Source organism: Pagrus pagrus, assembly GCF_965226575.1.
Source record: "Pagrus pagrus genome assembly, chromosome: 9".
NCBI lineage: Eukaryota > Metazoa > Chordata > Actinopteri > Spariformes > Sparidae > Pagrus > Pagrus pagrus.
The window spans coordinates 1655208-1676565 of record NC_140193.1 but is presented as its reverse complement, the minus strand read 5'-3'; the positions used below and the strand labels follow the sequence as shown (position 1 = coordinate 1676565).

The window sequence follows — 21358 nt, the reverse complement described above, 5'->3', positions numbered from 1 at the left end:
GTTTGCCTCATCACACTGACCGCTGCAGTAGTACAGGTGTTTCTCTCTTTGACCACTAGATGACGCTCTGGTATCAGTTTGTCTCTGCGCGTGCGCGCGCGCACACACACACACACACACACACACACACACACACACACACACACACACACACACACACACACACACACACACACACACACACACACACACACAGGAAACACTGATAATAAAGGTGATTTAAAATGTACAGAGGGTTTCTCTCTGTCTCTCTTCCTCCTGCAGACACAATTAAACTCTTTCTTTCTTCTACTTCTTTCTACTTTTCTAATTTTATCATTCTGAATCAACGTTGTGAAATATTCCTGAAACATTCAGCTTTTATCAGTTTTTTCTCTTCTGTTCACATTTTCCTTTCTTTTCAGTCGTTTTTGCATTAAAGCTGCAACAGACTAAACCAGAAAGAGCAGATTTCACCAGCTGTCAAGAAACCTACAGACAGTTTGTCTCTACTTCTACTGTCAGTTGACACGACAGACACTGATCAGAGGTCAGTTTTAGATCCACAGTTCACAGCTGATGTTTGTTCATCTTCAGACTTTATAAAGTTGTCTGCTCATTTCATCAACGCTTCTCTCTCCTGTTTGCTCACAGAGGCTTCAGACTCTCCAGCCTGTTTCACTGAGTCGCTGTGAAGCTGCACAGGGTCAACTTTTACATTTCAGACTCATCAGGACACAGCGGCTCGTTTTTAGATGCGTTTGATCATTTGGCATTTTGAAAAATCGAAAAATTCTCCTTGTGATGGAAGAACTGCGACCAACTGAGTGTTACTATTATTATTATTATTATTATTATTATTATTATTATTATCATTATCATCATCATTGATCATGTAAAGATTCGTCTTGATTTATCCAGAGCTCGTTTAATTTGTTTCTTTCAGTCACAGCTGAAACATTTACAGTTTTTAAAATAATGAAATGATTGTTTTAAAAATGTGGATTTAAAACGTGTCAAATCTGAATTTCTGTCTTAAAATGAAATCCCATAATGCACCTGTCCTCACAAATAAACGTCTACCAGGTTTGAGATGAAACCAGACAAGAACGAAAAACGTGAACAGGCTCGTCTTCATGTAATTATTGATATTTTTATTGACATCATGTTTAAATGTATTGTTGTGTTTTGCAGCTTCTTCTTCTCTTCCTGCAGTCTCACAGTTATTTCTCTCCTCAGTGTGAACGAGAGGCTGAAGATCAGAATCAGGAGCGGGGCTGTGAATCCTTCATGAGAGGAGCTGAGATGAACAATGTTCATCCAGAAACAGCCTCTTATCAGTGTGTGTGTGTGTGTGTGTGTGTGTGTGTGTGTGTGACTCTACGTAGGAAAACGTTATTAGAGGTGAAACCAGCTGACGGTTTCCTGCTGAACGTCTGACACTGCTATCTGGATGTTCTGGATGACGTGTACGTGCGAAAAATGCGCAATGTACCATTTACCATTCTATATTCTTCACATTTCACATTTCACTTCACAGGTCTTGTTGTCTTTCTCCCTCACTTTGTCTGTTTCTGTGTCCGGAGTCACATCCTATCAATTTGTCGTGACAGAATCAGGTATTTTGGGTCAAAACATGATCTTTTTCTGACTCTAACCAAGTAGTTTTTGCACCTGAACCTTTCAGGAGCATAAACACAGCGTTGTCACATCACTGAAAACTGAACCTGAAGAAACGTAGTTGCAACATATCTGTGGTTTGATGTTTGACATTCAGATAATTTCACCACAGACTGCAGCTGAAAAGCTGGACGTCCTGCTCTGTGTGTCCCGCTCTCTATCGGTGGCACAGGACATTAAACCTTCACAATATAATTCTGACTTAATCCCCATGTTAGTGTTCAGTCACTGTGATCCCATTTGATGTGAGCTCGACATGTGCATCTACAGTTTGTTCCCAGAGGCATCAGGGAAAAAAGTGCCTGAGCCAGCTGTGTCAGAAATCATCCCTCAGCACAGCTCCTGTCCTTGAACGTGACCTCTTCATCTTCGCTGACCTCTGCAGAATCTTCTGTGGTGATGTTGCCGTGGACTGAAGGTGACAGTAAATGTGACGCTGATGAGCAGCAGGGGAGGAGGATTGATGAGGACAGAGAGACAGGCAATGATCGGAGGCTGAGTTTTATTCCACAAAGTTTTATTCGCACGATTTTTGTTTACATTCATTTAAGCTAATGCGTTTGGTTACAAAGTGAAACTGAGCTGAATGCAATTTAAAATGCTGTGTTTTATGAATATGTAATAAGAACCAGCTGTGAACATCATTAGCAGCAGTGCAGCTCTGTGACTTATATCCCCCGTGAGACTGAGCCTGCCAGTCAACCCATCAATGGCTGAAACACCATTCTTCTTCGTTGGTGCCATTTCTAGACACACTGCACCGCTACGTCCTCGCCGTGTCCGCAGTTGTGGGTACCAAGTCCAGCATGTGGGCAGCTGAAGACACTCGACTCTGTTCCTGTGCATCCCAGGTCATCCAGCCAGATCCGACCGGACCCTGCAGAAGAACAGCAGTGTTAAGAGTCAGACGTGGGACACTCCACGCCAACTCACCCAAAATCTTTTCCCAGTTCATGTCAGGGATTATCTTGAAACATTCATGTTGAAACTATTAAATTCATGGGATCCTGCAGAATCCTGTAGCTGTAATCCGAATACACTTTAATTAATTTTTGTGATTATCTGTGTTTATTCTGAACCTCAGCAACGTCTTATTTTTCACTGGATTGGGTCGAAATTTGTCCTGAACATCCAGGAGACCCTAAGAAAACCAACTTTTCTTGGTTCGGTGTAGTATTAACGTAGTTCTGTGTAGTATTAACGTAGTTCTGTGTAGTATAAATGTAGTTCGGTGTAGTATAAATGTAGTTCGGTGTAGTATAAATGTAGTTCGGTGTAGTATAAATGTAGTTCCGGCCAGTCGCACCTAACTCTAACCAGGGGAGCACCGGGCAGGCTCAAGCCCCAAGCACGTCCCTCCAGAGGCCCAGCCATCTCACCCCTAACCCTGACCCAAGTCACCCTGAATCCCTCACCCGGGGACCTCACCCTCGGTGAGGAGACCCTCCAGGAACCTTGCCCACCAGCCGGACCTGCGTACCCACTCTTAAGCACCCCTCCCTGGGCTACACCCCTATAGCCGCACCGGCTGGAACTTCAGGCCCCTGTCCGTTTCCACTTTCACGCCCCTGGTAGTCCCTTTTAAGTCTCCTGCCCCTGGTACTCCGGTGTGGACTTTTTATGGATTTTTTATTCTTTTTTTTGCTCTGCCCTCCTGGTAGTCCGACGGACCACCACCGTGGGAGGGGAGCTCGGCGGTCCTGCCTGTCCGCCCACACTCCCCTCCCTGCCCGGAGGTGTGGACATGTTTCGAGAAAGTTTTTGGCACCGTGCCCCATTGGCGGCGCCAATGGCCGACAAACGCTTGACTCAAGGGCTGACTTTCAATAGATCGCAGCAAAGGAGCTGCTCTGCTACTGTAAGTATGAAACCTTGACCCAGAATCAGGTCGCCTGCAAGTGATTTAGCACCAGGTTCTCCACAAACATGCAGGTTTACCCCCCCAGTCAAACTCCCCACCTGGCACTGACCCTGGAGCGAGGCTTCAGGCTTGGCGCCAGAAGAATGAATGTCTACAGATGAAATAAAAATGAACACAACAAGCTTTAAAGGCAGCAGACTTCTTACCTGCTTCGGCTTGGAAGACAGAAGAAGCTCTGGTGTAGCCCAGCATCCTACAGATCACCGTCCCGTCATTGGTGTCGAAGCTGTCGTCACAGATGGTGCCCCATTCTCCGTTGTGCTTCACCTCCACTCGCCCTCGGCGTCCGCTCGGCACCAGACGCACGACCACTGTGGAGACACAAAGGAGCAGCTACGAAACAAGTACAGAAACCAGTTCATTCAGCTGCAGTTCCCCTCAAACTCCCCTACGTTGCCACTGGTTTGAATGATTCAGAAAAACCTCAAATTTCTCTCTACACGAGCCTCAAGGTTGAAGCTTCCTTCTCTTTGACCACATCAGTCCTGTGCAGACTTACTTTCTGCATCTCCCTTGGCTCCTTTGAGTCCTTGAAGTCCTGGAAGAAATGTGGAGGGAAAACATTTCAAATATATCTTCAAACCAAACTGACACTTGACATGAATTTATATGACCGTAAACCATCAACTGAGAATAATACTGCAGATACTGTATTTGTTACCCACACATGTTTTAATGCTGCAGTTTTATCTATAGGTGCAACATTAAACAGATTTTTAATCTTGTTAAATAAACTCATCCGTCTTTCTTTCTGCCTCAAACACACACAGAGTGGAACACAGAGCTGCCGTCCATCAGGAAACATACAACTTGGAAAGTTCAAGTTTGAGTTCAGCTGTTCTCTGATGTTTTCTGCAACTTTAAATGCTTTGTACAGCTCATCACATGTGGAAGAAACGTGAGTCTAAATCAAGTTTCCTGTAACTTGAACACAGACTTACCTTGAGCTCCTCTGGCACCAGGAGGTCCCGCTACACCTGGTGACAAGACAACAAAATGAGATCTGATGAAAGACACCGAGTGGAAACCAACGAACAAACACGAGTGGATTAAAGGTAAAAGCAACGTCTGTAATTCACCTGTGAAAATGTGAATTTCTTATGTGGACATTTTCATTCATATTACAGTGTTTTATTTTCACATGTTAAAACTTTTGCTCACATGTTAAAATGTGGAATTCACATGTGAAGAAGTTAATTTAATGTGATTTCATGTGCTGTGTTTCGTTTACACATCCCTCATAAAGAAAAAAGTATATTGAATTGTATCAAAAATATAATTGAGGTAAAGAAACCTTAGTGCAAGTATACTTTTCCTTTTTGTGCTTAATTTAAAGTTTATTTAAAATGTACATCTATTTTAAGTCATTAAGTTTAACTTCAATGTGCTAAAACTAAATACTAATTACTGCAACTAATTCAACAATATTCAGTGTTAGTTTGTTGTAAGTGTATTATAAATCGTATGTTGTATGTATACCTACATTATAGTGGTAATTTTGGTCACGCATAAAAAATACACTCGTTTTCATGTCGTTTGTTATATTCTGTCAGTTTATACTCTTGAAGCGTATTCATGGCATGTAAACCCACATGACATTTAATAAATACATATAATAGTGTGCAGCTGACCTGGAGGTCCCCGTGGACCAATGCTCCCAGGGTCTCCTTTTCGTCCATCGGAGCCACGAACTCCAGGAACCCCAGGAGATCCTGGTGGTGAACAACAAATCAACAGAAATGCATTTAGTACCTCACACATGAGCACACACATATATATACACAGCAAGAAAGATTCTTTAGGCACCTTTTCCTCCAGTGCTCCCCCTGTCACCTTTGTCTCCACGAGGGCCTGAAGGGACAAGATTCAGAAGTCAGACATTAAAGTCTGGCTGCTGTTCAACCACAGATAATTTGATCTCTGAAACAGCATTAAGATGATTAAAGTCCTGAAACACTACAAGTTTTATTTAAGTGTCAGCAGCTCTGAGATTAAAGAATTATTTCAGGATGTTTTGACCTCCACTTTGGTGCCATGATCTCTTCAACCAATATCCAGAGCCTTACCTTGGGCTCCAGTGTCTCCCTTTGCTCCCTTTGTACCCAGTCCCTGAGCTCCTGGGTTTCCACGGGGCCCGGGTGGACCGCTGGTACCTGCATTCACACAAACACACAGAGTGATGATTTCATTATTTTTTTGGGCTCACATCTTTATTCTAATAAATGCAAGCTGTGCAGATCGTCTCATCTGTAGTGCTTCATACAACATTAAAAGGGAGTTTTGGGTTAAGTTTGGCTGTCAATAATAATTAATGATTATTAATTATGAGAAATAATAAGATCCAATTTACATTAGATCACCTCGGGGCACCACCCTTGAAAAAGGAAAAAGATAACCAATTCATCAAATCCGTCTCATAAAAAGGTACTAAACTGATTAATAATTGACTTGATAACTACAACCAAAATTACCATAACAGCTGTAATGGTCGAAGGATTTTGGAGTCCTTGCAGAGTCGAGGTTGGCAACATTCACTCTTGTACAATATTAAGCAAACTACCAATAACCTGACCTGAGATCACAATAACACCAAAACAGTGACCACACATAGATTGAACAGATGTGCTAAGTCCTGTGCTTAGCCGTGCTATGCTATGCTATGTGCTATCTAGGCCCAGGTCAATGTTACCAGTCTATGAAGAAAAGGTGCTGTGGTTCCTCGGCTGATGAGCCGAGCAGGAGAAGGTTGTAATTCCAATGTTGAACAATTGGTGTTGATCCAGGAGTTTTTTCTCACTTTCTTGAACATTGCGAGATGGCTGTTTTTCAACAGTTTGGTTAATTTCTCAGGGAATAATGTATATCACATTTATAGATGCTTTATGGTAACAAATACGGAGGGGACTACTGGGCCTTTGCAGAGCAGTTTGCGGTTTCCGGTTATTTTTCCTGACAAACATGTTTGTCACATATGTTTCATTCAAGGGCCGTCAGATATGTGAAAATCAGACCATTATTTCTAATCTCACAGCTTCCGGCTGCAGTAAATGGTGTCATTTTGGAGATTTTTTCAAGAAAACATGTTTCCAACTCACAATGACAAGAACATTTTTCCACTAATAATCATAATGAAACTCATCTGACCAGCAGCTCCTGGCTCCCCTCGTTCTCCTTTGAGTCCTCGGTCCCCTTTTGGTCCTTGAGGTCCAACGACACCACTGTCACCTGGAAAGAATAATACAGGTATGTAACCGCTGATCACTTTATGATGATTTACTGCTGATTAATACAAACTAACAGTGATGATGCCGGCTGCACATTTAAAACTAAAAAGACAGAATGTACAGAAGTAAAAAGTAAAAAGTACAATATTTGGAAATACTTAAGTAAAGTACCTTGAATTAAATACAGTACTTGAGTAAATGTAAACTGATGACTAATTCATATATTTCAGTCACGTGTGAGTCCAGTTGAACAAAATCAGCGAAAGTGTAAAATTCTGATTCTAACTTTACGAGACTCTCTACTTCCTGTTGTTCTGAGAGCCGAAGACAAAGTTCATCCTGTTCTGACCTGTTTCAGGAAGAGTCAGTGCAGTCGAGACCAGTTCTTCCTTTGGAAGTACACTCAGCAAATTTAATGTAAGAAAGTGCAAAATTAATCTGCTGATTAGATTTTGTACCAGTGTAAATTTTGGCCTGACAGCAGCCTTAAAGGAGAGGTCATGGTGTCACCAAAATACACACAGAAAACTGCAGGACAGTTCGACCAGCGGCTGTTAAAAAATGGGCAGAACTTAATTATACTGAGTCAACATTTACTGGATTCACCTCCTAAAAATATCAGAGGACATGACCTCAGTGTTAGAAACTGTCCTGTTTGGAGGCAACAGTGTTAAACAGGCTGATATTAAACAGGAACAAACAACAGACTAAAGACAAACATCTAAGGTAACCACACCCAAAGGTTGCTAAAGATCATTAACACAAACTGTAAGCTTCATTAAGGTCTCGTGGTTCGGTTCTGGGGCCGTGTTCTGGGGTCGACCTACAGAAAACATCTGCCTCAGACTCTGTAATGTGTCGGCTTCAGTAAAAGTCCAGCTCTGATAGAGATCTCATTCAGGAAATGTCAGTGCTCTGACTAAGTTGCGAGGCTCTGTGAAATAATGGCTGCAGCTCATCCATCAGCTGGTTTTCATCATGCGGCCGTTTGACAAGAGATGACAGGTCATCATCGGCGGACCTGCAGCTGAAAGCTAATGCCTCCTGCTGCACACACATGCACCTCTGCTGCATCCGTCCTGATGAAATTAACTTTTACACTCAGAAACTTTTATTCTGTTGTTGTTTTCTACCTCAGAGTCTCTGACACTGCCAGACTAACAGATTCATTAACAAAGACCTCATAGTTAAGATGCTTTTGACAGAATTGTAGCTTGTTGTAGTTGAGGAAGTCTTTGGTTGTTAAACCTTCCACACTTTAATTAACTTCAACTTTATCTTAAGTGCTTCAGCTTGACTCACCTTTGGAGCCTTTCAGTCCTGGTGCACCTGATGGTCCATCTCTACCCGGAGGACCAGGACGTCCTGAGGACACACACACACAAAGTGAAACCGATGTTGGAAAAATTCAGTACAGTGTTTAAAATGGAGCTTAATGAATTTTGTGTTTTTTCCAGAATCTGGTTTATTTTTGGTGAAAATTTACATGATACATGTAGAAAAAAAACATGTTTGAAGAAGTGTCACTATTTTGAGTTTATGGTTGTTTTTCCTGACAAACATGTTTGTCACATATGTTTCATTCAAGGGCCGTCAGATATGTGAAAATCAGACCATTGTTTCTAATCTCAAAGCTTCCGGCTGCAGTAAATGGTGTCATTTTAGAGTTTTTTTCAAGAAAACATGTTTCCAACTCACAATGACAAGAACATTTTTCCACTAATAATCATAATGAAACTCATCTGACCAGCAGCTCCTGGCTCTCCTCGTTCTCCTTTGAATCCTCGGTCCCCTTTTGGTCCTTGAGGTCCAACGACACCACTGTCACCTGGAAAGAATAATACAGGTATGTAACCGCTGATCACTTTATGATGATTTACTGCTGATTAATACAAACTAACAGTGATGATGCCGGCTGCACATTTAAAACTAAAAAGACAGAATGTACAGAAGTAAAAAAGTACAATATTTGGAAATACTTAAGTAAAGTACCTTGAATTAAATACAGTACTTGAGTAAATGTAAACTGATGACTAATTCATATATTTCAGTCACGTGTGAGTCCAGCTGAACAGAATCAGCGGAAGTGTAAAATTCTGATTCTAACTTTACGAAACTCTCTACTTCCTGTTGTTCTGAGAGCCGAAGACAAAGTTCATCCTGTTCTGACCTGTTTCAGGAAGAGTCAGTGCAGTCGAGACCAGTTCTTCCTTTGGAAATACACTCAGCAAAATTAATGTAAGAAAGTGCAAAATTAATCTGCTGATTAGATTTTGTACCAGTGTAAATTTTGGCCTGACAGCAGCCTTAAAGGAGAGGTCATGGTGTCACCAAAATACACACAGAAAACTGCAGGACAGTTCGACCAGCGGCTGTTAAAAAATGGGCAGAACTTAATTATACTGAGTCAACATTTACTGGATTCACCTCCTAAAAATATCAGAGGACATGACCTCAGTGTTAGAAACTGTCCTGTTTGGAGACAACAGTGTTAAACAGACTGATATTAAACAGGAACAAACAACAGACTAAAGACAAACATCTAAGGTAACCACACCCAAAGGTTGCTAAAGATCATTAACACAAACTGTAAGCTTCATTAAGGTCTCGTGGTTCTGTTCTGGGGCCGTGTTCTGGGGTCGACCTACAGAAAACATCTGCCTCAGACTCTGTAATGTGTCGGCTTCAGTAAAAGTCCAGCTCTGATAGAGATCTCATTCAGGAAATGTCAGTGCTCTGACTTAGTTGCGAGGCTCTGTGAAATAATGGCTGCAGCTCATCCATCAGCTGGTTTTCATCATGCGGCCGTTTGACAAGAGATGACAGGTCATCATCGACGGACCTGCAGCTGAAAGCTAATGCCTCCTGCTGCACACATGCACCTCTGCTGCATCTGTCCTGATGAAATTAACTTTTACACTCAAAAACTTTTACTCTGTTGTTGTTTTCTAGCTCAGAGTCTCTGACACTGCCAGACTAACAGATTTATTAACAAAAATGTTATAGTTATAGTCATCTTAAATGCTTCCGGTTGACTCACCTTTGGGGCCTTTCACTCCTGGTGCACCTGATAGTCCATCTCTACCCAGAGTACCAGGACGTCCTGAGGACACACACACACAAAGTGAAACCAATGTTGGAAAAATTCCTTTTCAGTGTTTAAAATGGAGCTTAAATCATTTTGTGTTTTTTTCAGAATCTTGTTTATTTTTAGTGATATTTTACAGCTTCCGGCTGCAATAAATGGTGTAATTTTGGAGATTTTTTCAAGAAAACATGCTCCAACTCACAATGACAAGAACATTTTTCCACTAATAATCATAATGAAACTCATCTGACCAGCAGCTCCTGGCTCTCCTCGTTCTCCTTTGAGTCCTGGGTCCCCTTTTGGTCCTTGAGGTCCAACAACACCACTGTCACCTGGAAAGAATAATACAGGTATGTAACCGCTGATCACTTTATGATGACTTACTGCTGATTAATACAAACTAACAGTGATGATGCTGGCTGCACATTTAAAACTAAAAAAACAGGATGTACAGAAGTAGAGTAAAAAGTAAGATATTTGCCTCTGAGACGTGTAAAGCTGAATAAAATGGAAAAACTTAGCTGAAGTACCTTGATTTAAGTATGCGGCGGTACTGGCAGTAAATTGCTTACAGGCCAGCCCAACCTACATAACAATATAAACAAAAAACATGTAAATCTAGAAGGGATGCCCAATGTCAGCTACATGGACAATACACCAATAAACAAATGCCTCTTCCGGGGATAATCAAACTGAAATGTGCTCCTACAAGCCCCAGTGAAATGACGTGTGGTGTATAGAGGCTTGGGTTTCAAGAGGTTCAAGAATAAACACAGTTTATAAAAACCCCCATATAAAAACACCACCTACTAGGTGTGTTAACACACACACACACACACACACACACACACACACACACACACACACACACACACACACAGAGGTTATACTCATTATCAGTTCACAAAAAAACCCATAAATTCATCCTCATCACTATTATCACTGCCCATAAAGATACGCCTGAGAGCTTCATGCTCCTGAGCCTCCACCTCAGCACCGTTTGGGTGACATTCCTTCAAGTTACACACATTAACCACCCGCAGGTCCTGACCTGTATCCTCGAGCACAATCCGGTAGTTCACGGGACCTACCTGCTCCATGACGCCATACGGGCCAATCCACCCTGGGGCAATTTTAGCAGTATAATTTTAGGAAGCCTTGGACAAGGGATGGGCCCTCAGCCAGACCCAGTCTTTCGCTCTGTAATTGATATTTCTTGTTTTTATTGTAAGTTTGAGCCTGTTTTCTTCTCGCCCATTCCAGATTTGACTCAACAAGAGCTTGAACATCCTTCAGAGCATGTGGGACCTGGGACGAGGGCTCTAGATCTCTCGTAAAAAGGTCTCTTCAAAGACCCTCTAAGCAATAGCTCAGCTGGGGGAAAGCCAGTGATTTCACTGACTGCAGAGTTCAGGGCAAAACGCAACTCTGGTATGAAACGATCCTAACTTTTATGCTTCTCCCCAACATAGGAAGCTATTGTGCTTTTTAGAGAGCGATTGATGCGCTCTGTCATGTTAGTCTAGATGGTAGGCAGATGTGAAACTATGGACAACTCCCCAACTATCACGTAATTCTTTGAAAACCTCAGAAGGAAACTGAGGTCCACGGTCGGACAGGAAATACTTTGGGATACCCCAACGTGTAAAGACATCCTTCCACAGATACTTACTGGCTGGGGAAGCCTGAGCATTATGCAATGGAAACAACTCAACCCACCGAGTGTAATAGTCAACCACAACAAGTTATTGTGTGTTTCCTACTGAACTACGAGGCAGAGGACCCACAAGGTCCACATCTAGCATTTCCCATGGCTCTGTTACTACGGTCTGTTGGAGTAAGCCGGCAGTTTTCCTGGACTTAGGCTTGTATTTCTGACAAACAGAACAAGACTTGACATACTTTCCAATATCAGTCCACATTTTCAGCCAGTAGGCAACTTCCCGAATCCTTTGCTGGGTTTTATATCGTCCGAAATGATCACTCAAAGGATTATCGTGGTATGCCTGCAGGACAACAGAGCGAAGTGACTCTGGTACATACACCTGGTATAGGTCATCTCGGTCTGGATGTGAAGTTTTCCGGTAAACCTTATCCCCCAAGATGACAAAAACAGAGTCGGCTTTACCAGATGATGAGTCATCCGTAAGCAGGGCCCCGTACAATTTCTGGTATTCTGGATTGTCCCTCTGAGCCTTCCAGATATCCTCATCGGTCAGGGGAAAGGGCACACATTTTTCATCCCATGCTAGGGAAGGTGAATACAATGCCAGGGATGCCGGAATAATGTTCCTCAATAGAGCATTGGGTGCATTGTTTTACTTACCCTTACGATACCCAATCGTTAAAGAAAATTCCTGCAGATGCAGCACCCAGCGAATAAGCCTGGAGCTTTCTGGTGTGAAAGTCCCACAGCAATGAAGAGCGGTCAGTGACGACCACAAAAGATTTTACTTCCAGATCATTTCTCCACCTTTCTAAACTTCAGACCACTTCTCTACACTCACATTCTGTGGTAGAGTAATTTTGCCCTGTGCCAGACAGAGAGTGACTTCCATAAGCAATGACCTGCTCTTGGGAGGAAGTATCCAGAGGTGGGAATTGTGGAGCCATCAAGTCATCTCCATGCCATGTATTTGTTCTGCTCAGTCACTGAACCAGGTGCATTCACTAATTAGCTCACCTTCCTGGCTAAAGAGCTGTGCTGATTGGACTCGGCTGGTTTAGTGCATGAACAGAAAAAATACATGGCATGGAGATGACTTGATGACTCCACAATTCCCACCTCTGGAAGTATCAGATCTTTGTGCCAAGACAGCTCCAAGACCTGTCAAACTTGCATCAGTGTAGACAACAAAGGTGTTACACTTATCGGGGTGACCAAAGACAGGAGGTTAGGTCAGATGGTCTTTGAATCATTGAAATGCTCTCTGACACTGATCTGTCCACAGAAACAGATGGTGCAGACCCGGGGATTGTTTAACAACAGTTGGTGCAGTTTTCAAGTTACAAGCTATACAACACATCTCTACAATTTGCTACACAAATCATCACTAGAGTGGGACAAGAGCGGTAACATGGGTGGCAAGGGAGTATACAAAAGATGAAGACAGGTCATCATTGCCGGACCTGCAGCTGAAAGCTAATGCCTCCTGCTGCACACATGCACCTCTGCTAAATCTGTCCTGATGAAATTAACTTTTACACTCAGAAACTTTTATTCTGTTGTTGTTTTCTGGCTCAGAGTCTCTGACACTGCCAGAGTAACGGATTTATAAACAAAAATGTTATAGTTATAGTTGTCATCTTAAATGCTTCAGGTTGACTCACCTTTGGGGCCTTTCACTCCTGGTGCACCTGATGGTCCATCTCTACCCAGAGTACCAGGACGTCCTGGGGACACACACAGAAAAAAGTGAACTCTGGTTTATTTTTAGTGAAATTTTACATGATACATGTAGATAAAAATATTTTTGAAGACGCTTCACTTTTGTGAGTTTATGGTTGTTTTTCCTGACAAATGTGTAAAAATCAGACCTTTATTTCTAGTAAATGGTGTCATTTAAGAGATTTTTTCAAGAAAACATGCTCCAACTCACAATGACAAGAATATTTTTCCACTAATAATCATAATGAAACTCATCTGACCAGCAGCTCCTGGCTCTCCTCGTTCTCCTTTGAGTCCTTGGTCCCCTTTTGGTCCTTGAGGTCCAACGACACCACTGTCACCTGGAAAGAAGAATACAGGTATGTAACCGCTGATCACTTTATGATGACTTACTGCTGATTAATACAAACTAGCAGTGATGATGCCGGCTGCACATTTAAAACTAAAGAAACAGAATGTACAGAAGTAAAAAGTAAGATATTTGGAAAAACTTCAGTAAAGTACCTTGAATTAAATACAGTACTTGAGTCAATGTAAACTGACGGCTAATTAATATATTTCAGTCACATGTGAGTCCAGCTGAACAGAATCAGCGAAAGTGTAAAATTCTGATTCTAACTTTACAAGACTCTCTACTTCCTGAATTACAACTTTGTAATAGTTAGGATGCTTGTGACAGAAAGCTTGTTGTAGTTGAGGAAATCTTTGGTTGTTAAACCTTCCACACTTTAACTTCAACTTTATCTTAAGTGCTTCAGCTTGACTCACCTTTGGGGCCTTTCACTCCTGGTGCACCTGATGGTCCATCTCTACCCGGAGGACCAGGAAGTCCTGAGGACACACACACATAAACGGCCTGCCTTTTAAATTCAGTCCAGGTTGTTGTCTTAAATTTAGTTGTGACTATTGGCCAAAATGTCCTCACTCAGGTTTGTCTTGCTTCACTTGTGAGGACCCTCATTACTAGCCCATTAACCCCAACCATCACTACTAATTGCCTAAACCCACATTTTAAGATAGAGGACAAACCACTTAAAGCAGAAATCTGTTTTAAAAAAACATTTTAAATCTTATTTAATTCACTGAACTTGATTCTTTACATGAGCAGTTTCTATGTCTCAGTGACACCAGGAACCTGGTGTTGTTAGCCCAGAATAACTGCCAAGATGACTGCCGAGTGGCAACACTCGCCTTCAAAAGGACCACATTTTAACCAAACCTTTTAAAACCAATTCTCAACCTTCAAACAGCCCTCTGAAATTTTGAGTACCGTCTAAAATGTCTGCATAAAGCAGAAATGACTCGTAAAAAAGAAAAACACATGCTCATGCTCACACACACACACACACACACACACACACACACACACACACACACACACACCTGTATATATTACATGTTAGATAGATTGTGTGTTTTCATCTTTGTGTTAAATACTTTTGAACCTTCATGCTGTCCATTTAATATTGTACAAGAGTGAATGTTGCCAACCTCTACTCTACTCCAAAATCCTTCAACCATTACTACCTTTTATGGTCATTTTGGTTGTAGTTAAGTTAATTATTAATCAGAGTTACAAACAGTTTGGTACCTTTTTCTGAGACTGATTTGGTGAATTGGCTATCTTTTCCCTTCTTCAAGGGTGGTGCCCCTAGGTGATCTAACGTAAATTGGATCTTATTATTTATCATAACTAATAATTATCCCTGATAATCACTAATAATTATTGAAAGCCAAACTTAACCCAAAACTCCCTATTAACGTTGCATGAAGCACTACATATGGTGCCCCGTGTGAGGCAGTGTATCGTTGGCAATCATTCATAATTGTGCAATATTACTTTCAACATTATTTGGCCAGTGCTAAAATTTGAGATTCACATCTTTCACCCTCAGCCTAAAGTATTTACATCTAACCTCACTAGTCTACTACAGGAGTAGACATTGATTTGTACTTACAAACAATTGCAGTCTGGTGAGAATTGATTTATTGGTCAAATTTATAACCCATTTGATTATTATGAATTGTCACTTGCCATTTGCTATTGCTGTTAGCGATTCAAGTTGAAAGTGCTCTGTGGAAATTGTGAGAATATTAGCTCAGCATTTACATTTCCTGAATTTCCTGCCAGAGATGCCTGGCAGAGACTAAATGCCTAAACCCACATTTTAAGATAGAGGACAAACCACTTAAAGCAAAAATCTGTTTAAAAAAAGCATTTTAAGTTTTGCGGCCAATTCATTGAACTTGATTCTTTACATGAGCAGTTTCTATGTCTCAGTGACGTTCTGGTTCTCTTCCCATTCATTTAGATAGGAACCTGGTGTTGTTAGCCCAGAATAACTGCCAAGATGGCTGCCGAGTGGCAACACTTGCCTTCAAGAGGACCAAATTTTAACCAAACCTTTTAAAACCAATTCTCAACCTTCAAACAGCCCTCTGAAATTTTGAGTACTGTCTAAAATGTCTGCATAAAGCAGAAATGAGTCGTAAAAAGAAAAACACATGCTCACGCTCACACACACACACACACACACGTCAATATTGCCAACATCACACTACATTTCTTCACTATCTAAGAGGGGACCTCTGTTTCTGGTCATTTTGAAAAAACAAAAATAGGATAGAAAATCTTCTTTAAAGGTATTTTACCATAATATTACTTCAAATGTGTTTCTTTAATGATTTTAAAGGAATTGCCAAGAGGGGACTTGCATACACACACACACACACACACATACACACAGGTGTGTATCCCACCTGCTTTGTGGCTGATGTTTGTCAGTTTGTCCTCCATGTTGTGGGTGCTGGTGTTGAGCAGCTCCAGGTCCGATCTCAGTTTGTCATCCATGTTGTGGGTGCTGGTGTTGAGCAGCTTCAGGTCCGATCTAAGTCGGTCCAGCTGACCCTCCTCTCCACACATGCTCTGGACCTGTTGTCATGGCAACCAACAGAAACATGACTGTCACATTAAAGCAACTAATCACGACTAGCTTTAAAGTTAGACTATGTGACTTTTGTTACTATTAGTGAAGGAAGTGTTCGTTTTCTGATAACTTCATCTGAATTTATCAGCCCAAAACAGGAAGTGGTTTCTGATCTTTGACAGCAAATACAACTACAACCTGATGTATAACTTATCTTCAACATCTTTATCTGTTTCAGTTGAGTAAAAAGAAGCCAGCACCACAAGTTATTATTATTAGTTATTAAGATTCATCTTGTGAGTAACATGAATATCTGCACCGACTAGCAACGGCAGCATAACCTGTGTCTGTAAGAGTTACATAAAGATTAAAGGTATAAACATCAGGAGGACCTGGCTCTGCAGCGTCCACAGGTGGCTCCTCAGGGTCTTGGTTTCTTGACTGTTGTTTCGGAGCAGAGTTTGGAGGGCTTCGTCATCCTCTTCTCCACCCAGAGAAATGTGTTTGGACATCAGCCTCTTTTTTCCAGGGCCAGACAGTGAAGGCTGCGATGTGAAAACTGAGACAGAGGAAAAATAACATTTTATCAGTAATTTCATTCACGTCCCTTCTTTTCAATATATTACATCTAAAGGATAATATGCAGTTACCTTCATAAATGAGAAAGCCGTTGAGGGCGGTCTGCAGGACGAGGTAAATAACGGTAATGTAAAAACACCACGGTCTTCTGGGCCTCGCTGGCTTCAGATCTGAAACATTTAAAACAACAGGATGTGATCAGCCTCCCTCAGAAAACACATCCAGGGAGGGAAAAAAAGTCATTTCAGGAGACAAAAAGTCGCCCGGTTCATCCAGCTGATACAAACGCTTTTATACATTTGCAAAGCTCCGAGCGTAAATGTCAGCTGTCAATCACAATAAAAATTTTTAAAAAAACCTGGGAGGAAATGGAGATGGGTTTCTTTTTGTCGGCAGAAAAGTCAAGAAAGTGACACCAGAGCAAACTGACTGTGACTGAGAGGTGAACTACTGTCCTCTCTGAAGGGTTCAGAGGTGGATGAGAGTGCATGAGAGGCAGCAGGGTGAGAGGAAGACGATGATGATTGTTTTAGTTTGTTTGCATTTCATCTTAGAAAATTAAGTAGATTAGATAAGATATTTCCTTATTTTGAGCTGTTGCAACACCCCAGTCTCATAGAGGCTGTAGTAGAAGCAGTCGTGGCAGTAACAGTAGTAGCATCATTAGCTTTAGCTGCTGTATTGTTACAGTAACAGCAGAAATAGCAGCTGTGCAGTATTAATAGGTGGTAGCAGCAGATTTGTGCAGGAAATGCATCGGCCAAGTAGCAAAACTGAAAATACCATCTCCTCTTGCAACACTGATGAATGATTTTAACGGTGTTACAATGAGTTGCGGACAACGAGGTAAGATGAGCTACTTTTTACATTTGATTATTTTACTGCAGAATCAAATATCACTATACATATGTACAAGCGTGGGTCAGGGTAAACAGCCACCGTTAAATACTGATATAACAATGACACAAAATCCAACAATTATGAGTTAATTTTGATTTTGTTTAAATCTTTATTAATACCATCAATTCAAAGGTGCTTTTTGTGAAAAAAGTAGATTTTTGAGTCTCATTCCCAGCTCATCAGATAAAGTTGCTCAGGGATGGCAGGACGGGTCGCCCTCCATCGACCGTCTAGTTATTTGCTATATTCCTATTTTGTGAGACTTTTAATTTATTATAAAGACTCATTTATTATCTCACCTATGCACAGCTGTGTTTTCTGTTCTCCTACTTGTTAAAAACTCTTTTAAAAAGCTTTAAAATGTTGGCGCGGTCGCTTTAATCCTAGGAGACATTTACAGCAGGACCCTTGTGTTTCTCTCAGGAAGCCTCTCGAACAGGAAGGATGACACTTTGCTGCCACCTGCTGGTCCTGACTGTCACTTCAGTCACTCTCAGGTTTAACAGCAGCTGCTGATGTGTTGTAAAGCAACAGAGATTAACATGAATGTCACCAACAGACAGAGGTGGGAATTGTGGAGTCATCAAGTCATCTCCATGCCATGTATTTGTTCTGTTCATGCACTAAACCAGCTGAGTCCAATCAGCACAGCTCTTCAGCCAGGAAGGTGAGCTGATTAGTGAATGCACCTGGTTCAGTGACTGAGCAGAACAAATACATGGCATGGAGATGACTTGATGACTCCACAATTCCCACCTCTGCCAACAGATGATGAATCTGAGAAATAAAACAATCTCTTTGATAATAATTTAATGATATTAGTTTCTTGCACAATGCAAATAGTTTCCATGCAGTTCTTGATTCTTCAGGGTGTGATGTGAGAACATTTCCTGTTTACATGCACACATTCTGTTCACACTATCTGTCCAGTACCAGCTTTTAAAGTTAGCGACCAGCTAACTGTGTGCTGTTTGTTTGCAATAAAAAAACAAACAAAAACAAACAAACAAATTAATGTAGTTTAATCTCATTAGCTCTCCTTGTGTTTAACAAGTCAAGACATCTGCTGTTCTGCTCGCAGCTCAATTGGTCAAATCATCGTTTTCTAAGAAACACCACCAAACGCTGAGAAGAAGGAAGAAATTCTGCCAACGTGCAGTGACTGAAAAACAGAGTTCTTCTTTTTTGTCATTCTCTATCTCCTTATTACTTCCTGTGTTTGGATGCAAGCAATCTTGAAAGTCATTTTAAACTTTTCTTATTCTGACAGTAAAATGATCTTTGAAGAAAAACTTCTTTCTGAATTATGATTTATAAAAACACTGCTGATCCCATGAAGACAAAGGCTCACAGTTACTTAACGAGTGTATACTGTTTTAAGCATGTCACTTTCTGCCATTACTAAACGTACACTTAATGTTTTTAACCACAAATATCCAGAATAGAAACTGTAAACTTAAAGCAGGAAAGAAATGAATTATGAAATAGAATATGAGAAGCAGACAAATGAGTAACTGTTTGATTCTGTGATTAAATATAACTTTTTTTTTCTTCTATATGATATTTTTTCAGTTTCTTTTAATTCACTGGAGGCTCCATCTTCTTTCCCTTTATATGTTTCCACCTGGTGTCTTTTAATTCTTTGATTTAATAAAATCTCTTTACTGTTATGTGTTCAACATGAAGCTGTACTTTACAAACATGAAGATCTCAGTAATATAACTCTGGGTTAGGGTTAGATGATAGTGGGACTGTATGACAGGCTGCATGACACTAAAATGATTTAAATTTGGGTTAAATTGGATTAAAACTGATTAAGCTGCACAAACCAGATCCTGAAAATAAACATTACATTACATTTTAAACATTTTATTAAAGTTTTCTCATATTGGTAACACATGTGGGCACAAAAATGTTGATTTCCATTTTATTTTTCAACTTTTGTAGAATAAATTATTAAAGTATGTTTTTTCTTTGTTTGTGTTTTACAGCATGGAAACAGTTTCAAACTGAACAAAAGACATTTTTGAGCTCTCTGTACATCCTGACTGTGATGTTTCCATTAAAGAGCAGGACTTACATATTATATGTTGCATGACAAAAGCAACTAAACTGCCCAAAGGGTTAAAAGTCTGAAATTTATTTTAAAAGTGCAATCATGGTTGCTTTTTACCTGTAAACGTTTCCAAAATTAAAACAATGTCATCATTTGAAATTATTGACAAGTTAGTAATTTTTAGGCTAAATCCATTATTCATTATACTCAATGCAAGAAGCTGTAGCTCGTCTGCAGATTGAAAGTTAAAGCCTGTCAGGTACGACACAGTGAGGTAAATGAAAACATTTCTGTCCTCATTCAAAAACAGAAATCTAGAAAGTTAAAGTCTCTCAGGTTGGCTGAATGACTTATCATATCACCATCTTCTTAATGGAAACTCCTTTTTATATACTTTCTATCATTTTACTCACCGTCAGGCTGGAAACTGTAGATATCAGTGCGGTTCAGTGGCATCTCAAACAGCGGCTTATTCTGGTTGTAAGAGACACGATCGTTTAACGCTGTCTCCATCGTCTCCGGAGTCCAGAGTCACCTTCACTTTCTGCTTCAGGGACTCTTGTACCACACCGATCGAAGCAGAGGAAGGAACTGAATCTGATATAAAGCTGAGGTGGACAAAATTCAGCCGCAACACACCCACGAAGCACAAATACACATTATTATTATTGTCATATTAAATATAAAGTAGAATTTGAATCATCATTCAAAGAGGGGTTGTTCAGCCCAGTGGTTGTCAACCTTTGCGAGTCGTGACCCCACAGAAAAATCAGGTTCAACCTGAGGGATGGATGGATGGATGGTGCAGGAGAGTTTTATTTTGTGTTTGGTGGTGAGGGAGTCGTACCGGGATGAAATGTTGAAGGTGAGAATGGATTTGGTTGAACACCAACCTGACCCCCAGCAGGAGGATAACAACAGACTTTATCCATACAGCACCTTTAAAAACACAGTTTACAAAGTGCTTTGACAAACAAGCAAAAGCAGAAAACTCAGGAAGATGATATAACAGAATAAACAGTCAACAGTCGAGAAGAACACGAGGAAGCCTCAAACAAGAAGGCAGAACAGAAAATGTAAAAACACAAAAGGAATAAAAGTGATCAAACTGGCAGAATCACAGAGAAAGAAAGAAAACAAGTAATGCACATGAAGAGATAAATAAAAGATTCAAATCATTAAAGGACGATAAGAAGACGACATCACATCAGAGGAGTTTTAAGGTAAATACTGCTGCAACTCTCAATGAACTGAAGGGAAACAATGAAAAGTCAAACAGACTCAATTGCCAATAAACTACCAATAACCTGACCTGAGATCACAGTGTCTAGACTGATGAGATCCATGATTGTTAAGTGTGTCTGACTCTGAACTGTGTTGACAGACACTTGCTTCAATTATCACAATTTCACTGCTCATGTGTGCCCCCTGGTGGTTGTTGGTTCACACTGCAGCTGCTCCTGGACACATTATATTGAATATTTCACCCCTCTAGACTCACATCTGTGGTAATGATGTTCACAGCTGCATCTCATTGTAACATTTACTTAGTCAGGGACGGTCAGGTTTTTTGACCTTAACACATTTCTACTTCAGTCTGTAGTGAAGTGTAACAA

At 40.8% G+C, this 21358-nt stretch overlaps 1 protein-coding gene across 1 annotated transcript; it reads right to left on the bottom strand.

Annotated features, from left to right (window-relative positions):
- Positions 1-2155: 2155 nt before the first annotated feature.
- Positions 2156-16768, bottom strand: marco (macrophage receptor with collagenous structure). The gene is made up of 17 exons (XM_084362188.1): positions 16600-16768; positions 16041-16212; positions 14049-14111; positions 13541-13621; positions 13223-13285; positions 10144-10224; positions 9845-9907; positions 8552-8632; positions 8107-8169; positions 6725-6805; positions 5647-5733; positions 5387-5431; positions 5212-5292; positions 4522-4557; positions 4080-4118; positions 3727-3891; positions 2156-2536 (listed from the first exon to the last, which is right to left on the bottom strand). The coding sequence occupies exons 1-17, from the start codon at positions 16717-16719 to the stop codon at positions 2406-2408; spliced, it is 1452 nt and encodes a 483-aa protein (XP_084218314.1). The 5' UTR covers positions 16720-16768; the 3' UTR covers positions 2156-2405.
- Between the last annotated feature and the right edge of the window lie 4590 nt (positions 16769-21358).

Bases quoted from the DNA above. Each gene is read 5' to 3' on its own strand.
- marco (XM_084362188.1), bottom strand. From the start codon at position 16,719: ATGTCCAAACACATTTCTCTGGGTGGAGAAGAGGATGACGAAGCCCTC. The intron at 5,734-6,724 runs GTCAGATGAGTT...GTGTGAATGCAG, and splicing joins AGGGGAGCCAGGAGCTGCTG to GTACCAGCGGTCCACCCGGG. The intron at 5,432-5,646 runs GTAAGGCTCTGG...TTGTCCCTTCAG, and splicing joins GGGAGACACTGGAGCCCAAG to GCCCTCGTGGAGACAAAGGT.